At 38.6% G+C, this 15,215-nt stretch overlaps 1 protein-coding gene and 1 long non-coding RNA gene across 4 annotated transcripts in view; one reads left to right on the top strand and one right to left on the bottom strand.

Moving 5' to 3' along the window:
- The window catches only part of LOC129862476 (COUP transcription factor 2-like), a 7,389-nt gene extending 1,825 nt beyond the window's left edge, over positions 1–5,564 (bottom strand). The window contains exons 1-3 of one of the 2 annotated variants that reach the window (XM_055934194.1): positions 4,383–5,564; positions 2,854–3,399; positions 1–844 (exon numbers count right to left, since the gene is read on the bottom strand). The exon at positions 1–844 is cut by the window's left edge and continues 1,825 nt beyond it. In XM_055934194.1, coding sequence (XP_055790169.1) covers positions 570–844; positions 2,854–3,399; positions 4,383–4,827 — 1,266 coding nt within the window. In that variant the 5' untranslated portion in view covers positions 4,828–5,564 and the 3' untranslated portion in view covers positions 1–569. The remainder of the gene's footprint in view (positions 845–2,853; positions 3,400–4,382) is intronic. The other variant, XM_055934195.1, reaches the window with a different exon arrangement.
- Positions 5,565–5,713: 149 nt separating this feature from the next.
- Positions 5,714–14,947, top strand: LOC129862477 (uncharacterized). 2 transcript variants are annotated; one of them, XR_008760769.1, is made up of 3 exons: positions 5,714–7,506; positions 12,835–12,931; positions 14,834–14,947. It is a non-coding gene; the product is annotated as an uncharacterized LOC129862477 (long non-coding RNA). The 2 variants fall into 2 exon arrangements; XR_008760768.1 differs by having other exon boundaries at positions 5,714–11,952.
- The last annotated feature ends 268 nt before the right edge of the window (positions 14,948–15,215 follow it).

Genomic DNA, 15,215 nt, shown 5'->3' with positions numbered 1-15,215 from the left:
ATTAAGCATGTAGTTATAAGCATTTTCCTATATTGCTGTGGATTTAGTTTTAATTCTTGAAGAACATTTTACATTACTTAACTGTTTCAAAAGAAGTCATGGTTTTAGAAAATAACACCACTTGTACTACAGAACCACATAGGCCGGTTTGGAACCAGAAAGGAGGAACAAAAGAAAAGTACAAAAAACAGCTAGATACATGGACACAGGACAAGTAATTTGGAAAAAGAAAACGTACTTTTTTTTTATTTTCTCCTAAGTTTTTCCAAATGTTCATTTTAAATGCACTTTATAGTTTCCATTTTCCTTTTGAGGATTACCAAAATCCTTTTCCTTATTTTTTTTCTTTTTCTTTTTTCTTAAAAATGGATAAGAAGCAAGTTGTTCCGAATGACACTGGGAGCTTTTATCTGCATTTTGAAAGTTCGCTGAATGTCTCAATTTTAAAATTCACAGTCATTTACAACAATGTCTTTCTTTGTGAAAGCAAGCTCTTGTAACAGCCGTTTTCCTTCAACAAAAGAAGCGCTAACCATTGTAGTCTTACCCCCTTTGTTCATTCCTTCTGCTTACTGAATTGACATGTAGGGCCAGTTAAAACTGCTCCCCGAAAGCAACATATCCCTGATGAGGGTTTCAATTGGGGTTTTACCTACCAATCGGACGAAAAACAATTGCTCTATGACCGATGAAGAGACTGTGCGCAGCGAAGGCAAGCGAAGTAACAACTTCCCAAATCGTGTCGGCTGGTTGGGATACTGGCTCCGAACATATTCCTCCAGAGCGCACTGGGACTTCTCTTGCAAACTTTCCACATGGGCCACATCTGAGAGGCCACAAGCATCTGAAAAAAAAGCAAAATAACTACAAATTCATCACACATTTATGACAGAACACTAATAGAAATGCTAAAGACCCCTCTCGTTGGCTATACGGTATATTACGTGACAGGTGCGCTTAAAAATGTTTAGTAATTTAGGCTGTTTGTAAATTTCAAGAAAACATCCCCCTTTTTCGGTGTTAAATTTTGTCGCTGAGGTGTGTTACTAGCCTATAACATAACCTATTTTATGTTGATTAAACAATAAAAAACAATCGAACTGCATGTGATTACCATAATCAAACAGTAAGTTCTGGCCACTAATATCGCCATCATTATCGTATTCAGTAGGCCTACATTGTTTTATTGTTAAAGAAGACACCATCTGTTTGCGAACATAGGCTATATTTTGTTGAATTTACATTGCAAGTACCACGTTTTCTTGAGAAACTGTCTCATAACCAATAGCCTATATCATGTGATTATTCATGTCACTGTAGCGCGGTGTATAAGAACAGGCAAAGTAATTATTTGTTGTTGTTGAAACTGTAGGCTATTGTTTAAAATAAACTGGACAGGCACTGAACTTAATTACAAATGCTTACATTTAAATAGGAGTTCTGGTTAACACACACACACACACACACACACACACACACACACACACACACACACACACACACACACACACACACACACACACACACACACACACACACACACACACACACACACACACACACAAATGCACGCAGAGAGGGAAAGAGAGTTGTGACATGGTGACCTCTGTATTGCGTTTTGATTTGGCTTGAAGAAGGGCTTGAAACGCCGAAGCTACCCCTAACATGGATAGTACTAACCAAGTCACCGTAATAACCAAGACAAATGGCGGTCAATGATATGTAGCAGTGCAAACTCTAAATATTCATTGAATACATTGAAAACATTTACTACACGCAATATAATTAACATATCTTGTTTAAACCGCCCAGGTATTTTTGTAGAATAGGCGAGGCCTAAGCCAATAGCCTAGTTTGTAAAATGTTGGCTATATAAAATAATACAATGTTGTAGGCCTATTGTAAAAACAACTTACCAATTAGATTAGTCATTGCCTAATTATGCATAGGTCTGTATTTTCACAGACCTATGTAATGTAATCATATAGCAGGGAAGTCTAGGTCATGACCCAGTTCTGGAACAAGTCAAAAAATCCATTGGATCCCTAGATCTCCCTAACAGAACAGAGGGGATTTGAAAAGTATTTTCCCACAATAACTGAAATGTCCGTCATGTGATCAGGCTAAATGTGGTAGAACGGCAAATAGTTGTTATTATATTAATCAAACCGTCAATAAGATAAACGATTCCGTACAATTTCTGGCCCTCCCTGGCGTGAATAGGTTACGTTGTATGCTGTATGCCGTGGTTTAACAAATGGAGCATTAGGCCCGTCTTTCCTTTGCTATACCCCTCCCCCTTAGAGCGTGACATCATTCATATCTGTCAATGCATTATAAATACAAACAAGGGATTCCACATAGGCTATACAATATATCTTAAAGGTAAGTAAATTATTCTCAAAATATAATTTTCAATAAAATCTCGACAGTTTGTTTGTGATGGCATGTCTTTACTGAAATACTAGTTTAGTGACTTTTATGATGTGGGTCAAAGTTATCTTTCAGAGCAGCCTATTTTGTTGACAGCGTGTACTCAGAATGTACATTTCATCAAGTGTGTGGCTATGCCTGACCAATCAGTAAAGGCAAATGATTGGCCATTTTATGACTAATGCCCAACAGTGCATTGATATAGGCCTACAGGCGGTTAGTTGATAGCTTATATGCTTTTTTCCCTCTATGGGATTTTAGGACAGGCCAGGCATTTGCAAACTTTGCTATGTTTATATATTTCATTGCATGCCTAGCCTATATTGTTTTCAAACCGGGAAAGTTCAAGCACAGTGACCTAAACACATTCTCATACTGCATAACTGGAAATGTAATATTCTGATGCAATTTTGAGTTTACCTGATGTGAAGAGCACAATTGCCTTTAAGCAGCTGTATTCAGCAGAGTCAACGTGCAAAGCTTTCAGCTTTTCCACTTGTTCTTGGAAGATCCTAATGTGGTCCATAAATGCAACCACTCTGTCCGCAGACATGGGAGAGGCATGTAGGCCAGCCGCCGCCAGAAGTGGAGCCACATGGAGAGGCATGGAGCACTGTGCGGCGTTGAGCACAAATAACTCACTCCAGGTCAACCGCAGAAGAGCCACCTGGTCAGTAATCTGAAGGTCTGGAAAGAAGGGGATATTCCTGGCCCACTCCACGGCGCTGAACAGCATCCTGGCCGCCAGTTCACATATGTTCTCGATGCCCATGATGTTGTTGGGTTGCATGCATTGACTGCCATACCGGGACGTTGGGTAGGGCTCCGCTCTCAGCAGTAGAGAGATATATCCGGATAAGTAGGAATGGCAGTGGAGTGGGTCCCCATTTGTCAAGGCGAACTGACCATGGTGTGGCTGTGTGGGTGGCATCCGTCCCCGTTGCACCGCTGCAGTAAAAAGAGAAACTGCAGATATTGATGCCTGAATTCTACACATCAAGAGACATGTAAACCCTTCTGACAGGACTCTATGACAAATATTGTTACACTATAGCAGTTCGAGGAATACACATGCTGAATACGAGTTTAGACATTGCTTTTGCTATTCAATTGCTATGATGAAATCTGTGGATCCAACATTGTAAACAAAAACAATAAGCCTACATAGGTTACATAAATTATAGCCTAATAAGATGTAGGCTATGCAAACAATGACTTTCAATTACTGTAGAGATCGATACAAGCATATTGCCCGGAAAAGTCATGATGCTCTATGGAACATTTTATAAGTACAAATCTGTATTTAACATTCTAATTTTGTTGTTGGACTACAACAACATGAGCTAACTGAATAGAAGCACAAAGGCAAGGCAGTTACTGCATGTTGTAACCCTTAACCTACTTAGCAATCTATTCGGCTAATTTTATATTGACTACTATTTTCGACTGATCATTGAATAGAACAATTCTAAAGATACACATCTGCCCTTTTCTATGTACAGCTCCGTTTTTAGGTCGAGATTAACACGACACACAGTGTGGGATCTAAACACGCTGTCTATTCACTCCACACTCGCCATAACAGCGCTGTAGCCTCTATGTGCTTGTATTCAAATACAGACGCATATCCATTTTGTCTCTTCCAAGGTTCAGCTCTAATAATCTACATCCAAACTCGTATGACTATTGTTTCTGAAGGCCACATTATTAATAGGGAGCTTAAGAAATATAACTCTTTAAACGAACGCGAAAAGGGAGGTTTGTTATGCTCGGTCTAGAGCACTAAATGCAGTCGGCTCTATTGCGTGCTTCGGCCGCACAGCCTTGGGAAGAAGAGTCGGGGAGAGAATATGGGAGACGGCCACACATACAATTATTAATTAAGATAATACATTCATCGCACGACATACAGGACAAATACATCAATAAGAAAATAAAAATTCCAATACCTTCCCGTCTCATGCCAACTTTCAGGCATTTTTTGAGGCGGCAGTACTGACACTGATTGCGATGGTGCTGGTCAATGGGACAATTCCTGTTGGCACGGCATGTGTAACTGAGGTTCCTTCGTACGCTCCGTTTGAAGAAGCTTTTGCACCCCTCGCAAGTAAACTGGCCATAGTGTTTACCACTAGATTTATCCCCGCAAACCACGCATTCTATGTGCTGTGGCTGCTGTTTCTCCGACTGCGTCGTCTGGTTTGTCGGCGTAGACTGTACAGTGTTGTTCGGGGGTCCTTGGACTGGTGTCTGAGGGGTCGGAGGGGCGACCTGAGAGCCTGACAGATTCAACTGAGGGGTCGGAAGGGATAGTCCTCCTTGAGATTGCGAAGAAAGGGTACCTTGGGTCTCAGCCACATCGTCCTGGGAGCCTCTCCACACTACCATTGCCATATCTATCAGTCAACGTAAGGAAACTTTTTGTCTGCCGTTTTTGGTTTCGCCGTGCTTGTTCTTTCAGAAGAATGCAGCACGCTGTAATCAAAATGAATAGTCAAATAAATAAATAAATGACAAAAGCCTACGGATGTCGATTGTCCGTTGAATCTGGCGAAAATGTCAAATTGTATTGCTGTTTTAGACGATGCTAAGCACACGTTTTAAAACTGATGTGATGGCGAGCTGATTCGCAGCATTGCGCTTAGAGGCCAAGTCCAGGGGCGCTTGCAGTCAGCCATTCAGGAGACTCGAAATGGAGAAAAAAAAGAGCAAATGATTGCAATAATGAAATGAGGTAGCCTATTCAAGAAACGAAGCAGTAAGTTGAACGTATAGGCGACGTGACAGCAGCATAAAACACACAATTGATGTAGGCTACACACTAGCAGCAGAGCGCTATCAAGTTCCAGCTCAAGTCATGAAGAAAATCATCAACTGGTAAAAAAAATATTGCTGCTTCTCCCTTTTCTTGTGAGGTGGTGCGAGCAGCAGCGCGCAGCTGAAGCCAATGCTATGAAGTCAACTCTCCGACAAGCAAGTGATAATAAAACAAAAAGATCACAACTTATAGAACCTCCTTCATAAACGGAAAAATAATTTGAAAAAGAACAGAGAATCAAAGTGATCAAATATGTTAAAAAGGGTGAGGTTAGGAAGTGATTGCGAATTGTAGGAGCTGGGCTAGCAGAATGCTTTCTCTCTGATCAGCTCACCGAGCTCTCTATATAGTGAACTTTGACACGACTGCTGCAACTTAGCACACGTTACCATGGAGATGGGCTGCCATATAAGGAAAGTGACTGTGTTTGACTGGTCAGAGCTCACGGACCTCCCCCTGAACCCCATTGGCTAGTCGGCACTTGTGCTACTTGGTGCCTTGCCAAAGCAAGGATAGGTGTCGAGAAGATGCTTGGTCCTAAAAGGAGACCCGTTAAAGGAGAGGACCGTGCTTCCAATTCACCGATTTTCATGAAATACACATATAAAGTTCTAAATGTTCAATGATTACATTCTCTGACCACGTACTGTTTCTTGGTATGTGTTTGTAAGTTACTGAGTAGTCTAAGTGAGTGGGTTGCCTAATAAATGTTTGCCTGAAATGTAATAGTCTGAGAGATGTGAGGATGGTATTTTTGCGCCTGATATATGTCTGATATTGCCTCTGATATAGCCTATGTCTGATATATATCAGACACCAAAATACCATCCTGACCTCTCTCAGGTGTAGCCTATATATTGCGTCTGATAAAGGCTTTCATGAGATACAGTAGCATATAGTGCTCCTGCATTTAACTCAAACTTCTGTATCTAGCCTACCATTACATTAGAAATAGCCGAATGCAATAGAAGTAGCCTATCAGAAGTTAAAATGAACCATTATTATACGTTATGGCTTTGTACAAAATAAATTATGAACAATTATGGCATACAATTGAATGCAGGATATGCATCTGTAAGTGAAAATGATTGTTAAACCTTATTGAAAATTGAAAGTCCTCTCGTTGCAACACATTTGTCTATATGCTACATAGGCTTTCTAAATCTATCGTGTGCTGTATGAAAGGTGCTATACAAATAAAGTTAGGACTATTATTAGTATTGTATTAGGCTGATTCAGGCATATTATCAGACAACTTAGCCTATGTTCAATCACAGTGTTGGGATGGTCAATTTTCTTACAATATAATCTTATTTCCGAACAGGCTACATCACGGTTTCTTTCAGTCAATTTAGGCAAATGCCTATTAGTAGACTATTTCTGACTGACAAGATTGTTGTTGATACTTCTGGTTATGATGATTATGAATACGTGTAGGCTTCACATTTGCAAATACATGATAAAATTGCTTTTCATAGAGTTACAGCAAAGGAAACCCAAGCACGAGGGATTTTAATCATTGATATATAAAATATAACATAGGCTATCCTGTATGAGCGTTGAGACCTCTCTCTTAATTTAGAAAATCCCGAACTATGATGAGCTATTGTTTAACTTACTGGTTCATGATTCGAGGCTATAACAACATTCATGGACTGTATTGAAAATTGTTAAACTATATCATGATAGTATAGGTCTTAATTAAATGTTTCTGCCCCAAAAATAAAAACTCAAGGCACTTTAATTATAGGTATATCCTAATCTACAATTTGTACATAATATCACAAATGCCTGAGTGAATGGTGTTTTATTTGAAGACAAAGCATATCTATGAAGTATATAGCCTAAAGTGGCCCCTATGTGCTCCTATAAGTTTCTAGTCTGAGCATTTTTAGCTGGTACTTTCAAAATCACCAGGGTCTGTCAAAGTTGGGTCCTGTGAAAAATGTACACAGCTAAATGGAGCATATGCTGTCAATACAGCAGGCAGGATCTATTACAGTATCTGAGTGCCCCCTAGCGTATGTATCGTTTCTGCCTCAAATCAAGATTCAATTCGGAGGAGCCTTCCGACATGGAAACTGCCTGGGTCTCTCGTCTCTCACAGTGACCAAAGTAGCGTGCGCCCATTTCTAACTGATTAATGTTTAAGAAAATGTCTTCTTATTGACTTGGACTCATCGAGGTATGCGTGTTGGTCACGGTTTCGCCTTTTCATAAACATAGCCTGAGCTCCGTAGGCTCCGTAGGCACAGGTATGTTTTGAATTTACATTGATTGATATAGGCTGATAATTGGTCTTGAGCGTAACACTTTCATTCTAAAGCAAACTGCATGGCCTAAATAATATCACTGTCTGCAATTTATTGTATTATTTTGTTGTGGATTCTACTTGACCACTCCATTGGTGAGTATGAACATTTTGGCATATTTGTTTCATTAATGAAATGTTTGAATGTGAAAACATGCTTGGCATTAGGCAATTGTCTCGGTCGTAAATAAAACGACTATCAAAATGGATACATCAAAAAGCTGTTTAGTCATAAAACACACTTTGAGCATAAAACATCACAAAAACCTCATGAACCTTACCAGGCGCAGGCATAAAGATACAATAACGCATAACATGCTAATTATTGTCTAATTAAATGTTAATTGGAATACATATTGAGCAGAAACACATTATGTATACTCCTAAAGGCACCTATATGTGTTTAAAAATATATATTGTGAGATTATTGTAGACAATAATGTATAGGCTATTCTCACAAACGTACCAAATGCATAGGTCGATTCGTCCGCAGAGTGATGCATCTTCTGTCTTATCAGAATATACTAGTCTTCTCTTTCTTTTCGATATAATGTCGAGAATAGACGGGAAAGGTGTCCTTTCCACCAGATGGAATGAATCACAAAAATACTTGAGTTTATTTGAAGAACAATAAGCAAAAAACGTAAGACTGACAAAGGATTAATCACAGTCACTACATTTTTTAACTTATGTGCTGAACTTAAACCTTGTAATGCAAATGGTCTTGTCTTCATAACATAAGTAGCGGTTGTTATGGCTGTCTTTAAAAATGACAAAAGTAAAACAGCAAGAAAATGCTCCTGTGCGTCTTTCCTTTCTGTCCTACTGTAGGCTAGGTTATGGGTTGAAACGCGCCTGTATGCCGCTGCTTTTTGTGGGCTGGATGGGAGGGGTGAAGTCAGACTACATATAGTCAGACACCTGTCTGTTTGTATTGAAACTAGGGATGCTTTTATACATTATCGCTTAATTTGTGTTAGAATCATGAATCAATTTGACAACAATATATTATGAATCGATGAGCTGACAGAAGTGGATAACCAAAACTTGTAAATGTGATATAGCAAAATGGCAATTAAACACATATGTTGAAAGCTAAATTAATTAATTAAATGAAACATAAATAAATATCAGTTTTAGATGGCAGATGCGGTGACACAAAAACTATTATTAGGCTATAATTATTATTACAGCAATGATATCGGTAACAATTGCAATTATTGGTAGACCAATTATTGCTGTTTTAATATTATGACTATTACTATTTTGTTGTTGCGGCTGACAAAACACTAACTGTTGTTATTGAACAGGGGAAGGAGAGGATTGCTTCCAAATAGGCGCATTTCAATTGACAGATATAGCTTCTCTGATAGTAGGTTCTCGTCCTCATATGTCTACAAATGTACTTCCATTAACACACAGAGAGAAAAACAGGGAGGGGAGGGGGGGAAAAGGGGGAAAGAGTGTGATGTGACATGACCTCTACAGACAGAGAGAGAGAGAGAGAAAGAGAGAGAGACTAGATGGTTGTAGATATGCAGTTTTTGATCCTAAAACGGTGAAGTTTACGTTTTCATATGGCCTTATTTGCCCTTCACGCATTCATATATAAACCGTTACTTTTGTAGATCAGCCGGGATAGGCCTATAGGCTCATGTCTGGACAACGAAAGTTGTAAAGAAATACAACTAGTGGGCCAACATTCTATGTTGAAAAGTAGGCTACTAAAATCTTTGTCCTATGCCTTTTCACATTCTCTGGTTAAATGTAGGCCCTATGTCTGTGAAGAATCAATGATAGAGTTACAAAAAGCATTTTCTTTCTCTGTGCTGGTGCACTTCTTGGGTAAAATGCTCTTCTCAAGACAGAATCTCAAGCATATAGGCACAGGAAGCCACTATACGCAATAGCGCACCTACATCGATTAGGACGAGACTCGAGGATGACGCTGACTCGCCACACTAAATAGTTACTGATCACACACAAATTGCAGGATCTTTAACGATTTGTCATGCTCATAGCACGGAAAAGCGGTAAATCACTTTATTATTGTTTGTAAAACAATGCGCGCACAGATGAGCGCAGTTCGATAGAGAGTGAATGGCCGAGTCAGTGGTTGAGATTCATGGTCGTCCTTTGAAAAAGCTTTCACTCGTGTTACAGGTTAAACTAACATATTAAACAACAGTACACCTTTTGTTCACTAAAACCATGTGTAGTCAATGAATTGACGGACATTTTGAAAAATGTGTCGCTTACAACCCTACTTGTTGACGGAGCTGCACTCAAACACAAAAGTATATGCATTACCTCCTAATTTAACTATATTTTATAGAAAAGGGGAATCTATTCTGAATAATAATGTAGGCTTTAAGGAGTCGGCATTACTGGAATAGTGGGATCAGGCAGGGGCAGGTTAGCCTCCGTGCATTGGGGAGAGGCGGCAAGACAAGGATGAAAGTTCACTTTAATCTTATCTTTGCCTTCAGCAAGTCCTTCAGAGGGATACTGACCTGAAGGTCTCTGAAATCCCAGCCTGATTAACCCCTCCAGACCCGACTGGGTGCAAAGGTTAACCAGGCTAATCAAGTTGAAGAGGCTGATTGAATTAGATGACAAGGAGTCAAGGGGGAAACAACTGTCCTTCCCCAAAAAAGTCAGAGGCCAACCACTGGCAACACTTTAGTCTGTGTGAATCTCACTCTATAATTTATAGGCCTATCAGCAATCCATAAAGTTGAATAAACAAATGTCCAGTTGAATCTCCACAATAATTATGCTAGTGGTGAAGTATTTACTTGGAAGTTATTAATTAAAATGTATGCATAGTCATAGGTCTGTATTACAGAAACAAGTAATATTTGTTTTGTAGATAGTGGAGTTCCTTATGTTCTCTTCACCTAATTTCTGAGCATACTATCTCCTAGTGTAATTTTTTATTTAACTACGCAAGTCAATTATGAACAAATTTGTATGTACAATGTACTACCTACACCATCCAAATTGTACACCACCCTATGGGACACCCAATCACAGCCAGTTGTGATACAGCCTGGATTTGAACCAGGGTATCTGTTGTGATGCCTCTAGCACTGAGATGCAGTGCTTTAGACCACTGCTCCACTCGGGAGCCCTGTGTTCTAATGCAATTTGTCCTGGGATCTTGTATTTTTCCCTCGGCCCTCATTTCACTCCAACAGAATTGACATTGATTCAATGGCTCTCTTCAGTGAAGCAGTTTGACAGGTGGACAGACAGCCCTCACAAATGAGCTCTAATAATCTGTGACAGGATAGGAGCTCTAGTGGCCCTGCCCTTTATTGGTCTTTCTTCTTGAGTGACATGTCAACTGTCCTTAAAAACAAACATGTACATTTCTCAACTTTCTCTTAAAAACATAGTCATGCAGTCTCACATATGATTCTAATCCCACTATGATAACGTTTATAATGGACCGTTCAAGTGGGGACGTTATGTCAAATTTATGCTTCTCAGACTCATTTTCAGAACATTAACTTTGAAGATAAATTAGTACATGAAAACATGAAACATGAAGTCCTGACGCTTTTGCTATACATAGAGTGCAGCATGAGAGCACATTGTTCTGTGAAGAACGGCTCTGCCTCCGTCTCCATAATTCCCAAAGCAGCAGAGTTGTCTTAATGCTGAAGGTAATGTTGTTGAACAAATTACAACATATTTGGGCATCAAGCCAGACTTCTTTGCGGATAAAAACATGATTTTATTTAATTTGGTTGTAACTGTATTATAGGCTTTTGAATAGTTACAAAGATTAGAGGAATTACTTTCAGGGATTCTTAGTGTGACTTTTACATATATACTGTAGAACTTGATGCTACTGTAGTACTTTAAAGTAAACTTAGTCAATAGTATCAAACTATTATAATCTATACAAATAAGGTTGCAGTGTCTCATAATGCTATGCTACTTCAATTATTTATTGAAATGTTGCACTTATTTATTATGCATATTTGAGATACACAATCTACTTGCAGTGTCATTATATTTGTCCGGGTTTCTACCATTTGTAAATGTTTTTCTACATTAAGCATGATTACAAATTATCATTTTGATTACATTGATTATGAATATGTGTACTTTGTTAAGGCATCTTGTGTGCATAGCAATGTCATATATACACCAACATCTTAAACATGACTGATCTCATGAATTTAGCATTAAAACAGTGTTTACTGCAGTTCATAAATAGTTTGTTCTTGAATATTCATTGTTTAATAGTCAGCAGATTATTTGTCCATCTTTAATAAAACAAATCAGATTAAAGTAAAACTTCTGTTGCTTTTAGGTGAAAGAGGAGATTGTGGGTTAAACACATGCCAAAATGGCAAAGAAGTGGGCAAAATGAAAGGTAAATAACATAGCAGGCTACATGGCCCCTTGAAAGACAGCATTCGTCGACGTTGTAAGAAATCAGAACACATAGTGGCTTAACATTACATTTGAGGAATAGTTCAATCTCATTTGGGGTAAGGGAGAGTAATTGAAAATAAAAAATACAGTTGCAGTATATGTTATAATGAATGGGCAAAATGTCAACCACTTGGTGTGTTAACCATCAGCAGACGTAGTTTCCTCTTCGTATGTGATGTTTTGTAAAACACATTCTTATTCAATGAACAAGTACTGTATATCACTAATGATTGACTCTGAAGTCATAAATTATAGTGTTTAAAGGCCTGCTCAATAAGCTGTGTGTGTAGAGTACAGTGTATGGGGGGGACGGGGGACGGGGGACGGGGGGGGGGGGGCGGGGCCGTTCTGGGTGTTTATGGAGTTCATTCAGCAGTGTAGACTACTCTCTTTGCTCTCTGTGTCTGTTTGCCCTGAGGGCCAATCTAAGAAGGCAGCAGTTTCAAGATAGCTCACAGTGTTCGATTTGCCAATGATGGATTACCGTGTCAATTTAAACAGCAATGGATTCATTTGTTTCAATGATCTCTCTTTAGGTGGATTGCAAGGGTGCTTTCGCTCCCATCCACTACATTTCCTATAAATGTTGGCTATAGTTGAAATCATGATGATTATGATGTATATATCCAGGAAAAGAGTTAACCTGTTCAAGTGTTGTTATGGTCTTTGGAAGCCAACAACCAGCTATGCTCTTTGTCCATGCTACGACCATGTTGCTATTAGTATGTAATAATAATATCTGAATGTTTCATTCTCTGACCAAATGTAAGCATCACAGTTTTTGTTTCACCCAATGTACCCCCCCCCCCCCCCCCACCAGGCGTTAAAGGCTTCCAGCACTGCTGCACCATATAGTGGTGACCTCCAGTTGACAGATCTGCTCCTGGCTTTCCTGAGTGTCAGACTGCTGAGACATGGTAGGGATGTGGCCACCTATTGAAATGCGATGGTGAAGAATAAAATGATTTGTCAGTGTTGGGAAAAGTGTGCTTTGGTGTACATTCACTTTATGCCAAAATAGTCATTTTTACAGTCATTTTTTTATTTGAAGGCCCAATGTGGCCATTGACTAAACTATTGACTAAACTTTTGACTAGACTAAACAAAATTCTGAAAATCATGTTAATTGATGAACGTCACTGAATGATTCTACATGACCTGGTGTAAATAGTGTACACTTGATGACCTTTTGCAAAACTATATCACAGATAATAGATAATGATGTAAAGATTTGTAAAAGCATTATAAATTGCTTTATTGCAGATCGTATGTTTCCATGTTTTAACAGAATGTATAGATTTACACCAATACTAATGAATAATAATATCTTTAAATTGTAAATCACAAATTTACGACATTAATAAAATCTACAAAGCAACTTACTTCAGCTGTATTTGTCTCGTAATGTTGAATTGATTCACAATTATTCTCATTCTCATGTCTGTCGTGAAGGCCAGATGAAATTGGCGACATTAACAAACAATGAAAAATGGCTTCTTTTGTTATGACTTGCACAATTTATGTTTATCTTTAACATGAAACGATAGTGTAAAAATCCTTTAAAAAATGGTTTGTACAAGCTTTCAATATATATTTATTACACAGCTGAAATTGAAATTTTTATAGCATACATTGCAAGGTTCTATTTGGAAGCAAATGTGAGCACACACAAAATATACAATGTTTTCCAAGCATTACCCCTCTCTCGCTGCCTTCACCGTCTGAGTCTGGACTTAATCATGGGCCATTGGACTAAACTCAAGTTATTAGGAAATATAAATATTTTCTGAAGTAATCAAAGAGTGAGGGAAGGAAAGAGATTGATTTGGCTTGTGGATTGTACTCTAATTGGAAGCATGTTGTTTTCTATTGAGGACCGCTTGGAGACATGGACTGAGGTTTGATTCGTCCTGTCCCTGGACAGTCTTTCAGCAGGTTGTAATTGTATATACCTGTCTGCCTTTTACCCTTTTCCTACCAAAATTCCACTCTAGTGAGTTATACCTAGTTTGATAGATTTGACCTTTCATAATCCTCATAAGGATCGGACCCGTTTCTTTTTCAATTTTCGCCTAAAATTACATACCCAAACCTAACTGCCTGTAGCTCAGGCCCTGAAGCAAGGATATGCATTGTCTTGGTACCATTTGAAAATAAACACCTGGAGGTTTATGGAAATGTGAAAGGAATGTGGGAGAATACAACACATTAGATCTGGTAAAAGATAATACAAAGAAAAAAACTAACGTTTTTTTGTATTTTTTTGTACCATATATTTTTTTGTACCGTATTATTCCAGCCCAGTCCCAATTTAGATATTGGCCACTAGATGGCAGCAGTGTATGTGCAAAGTTTTGGACTGATCCAATGAACCATTGCATTTCTGTTCAAACTTTTGTCTCAGGACTGCCCAAATGTGCCTAATTTGTTTATTAATAACTTTTCATGTTCAAAACTGTGCACTCTCCTCAAACAATATCATGGTACTCTTTCACTGTAATAGCTACTGTAAATTGGACAGTGCAGTTAGATTAACAAGAATTTAAGCTTTCTGCCAATGTCAGATATGTCTTTGTCCTGGGAAATGTTCTTGTTACTTACAACCTCATGCTAATCGCATTAGGCTATGTTAGCTCAACCGTCCCGCAAGGTCTAAGTTTTAAACTGTAGACTTCTTTCCAGAATCTGAAAATATTATAACAATACATTATTGTATCAATGGGCTTTTGAGGTAACTGGTCTTGCATTTAAATAAATCTAACATTTCAGTCTTGACACTATAAAATGCTCCCTTTCACCTTTTGACACTTTCCTTACAGAAGAAGACCATCTTGCTGACTCACGATCCACCTCATCACAGAGGTCCCCCTTTGGCCTTCAGCTCATCAATTCAATTTATATGTTCATTTCAATAAAGCCAAAATGGAAAATTATCCATTTAAAAGTAAGGCACTTTCCATTGAAACAAGGGAAACCCCACTTTTTGTGGTTGAGCCATGAATCATCATACTGCATGTGTGGCGATTGCATTTAGAGAGTGATCAGAGACAGTACCAAAGACTGGAAACATCCCATACTCTGCACTATATTTAATGAGTGCTGAGTTGCAGTATTTACAACAGTGCCAAAACGGCTCAGCTATGTTCAGGAAGCATGTGAAGTGTCTGCAATGAAAAAACATTGTCAAACAAGATTTGGGAA

This window comes from Salvelinus fontinalis, chromosome 9 (assembly GCF_029448725.1).
Source record: "Salvelinus fontinalis isolate EN_2023a chromosome 9, ASM2944872v1, whole genome shotgun sequence".
Lineage (NCBI taxonomy): Eukaryota > Metazoa > Chordata > Actinopteri > Salmoniformes > Salmonidae > Salvelinus > Salvelinus fontinalis.
The sequence above is the reverse complement of the archived record's forward strand: the minus strand, read 5'-3'. Positions and strand labels throughout refer to the sequence as shown.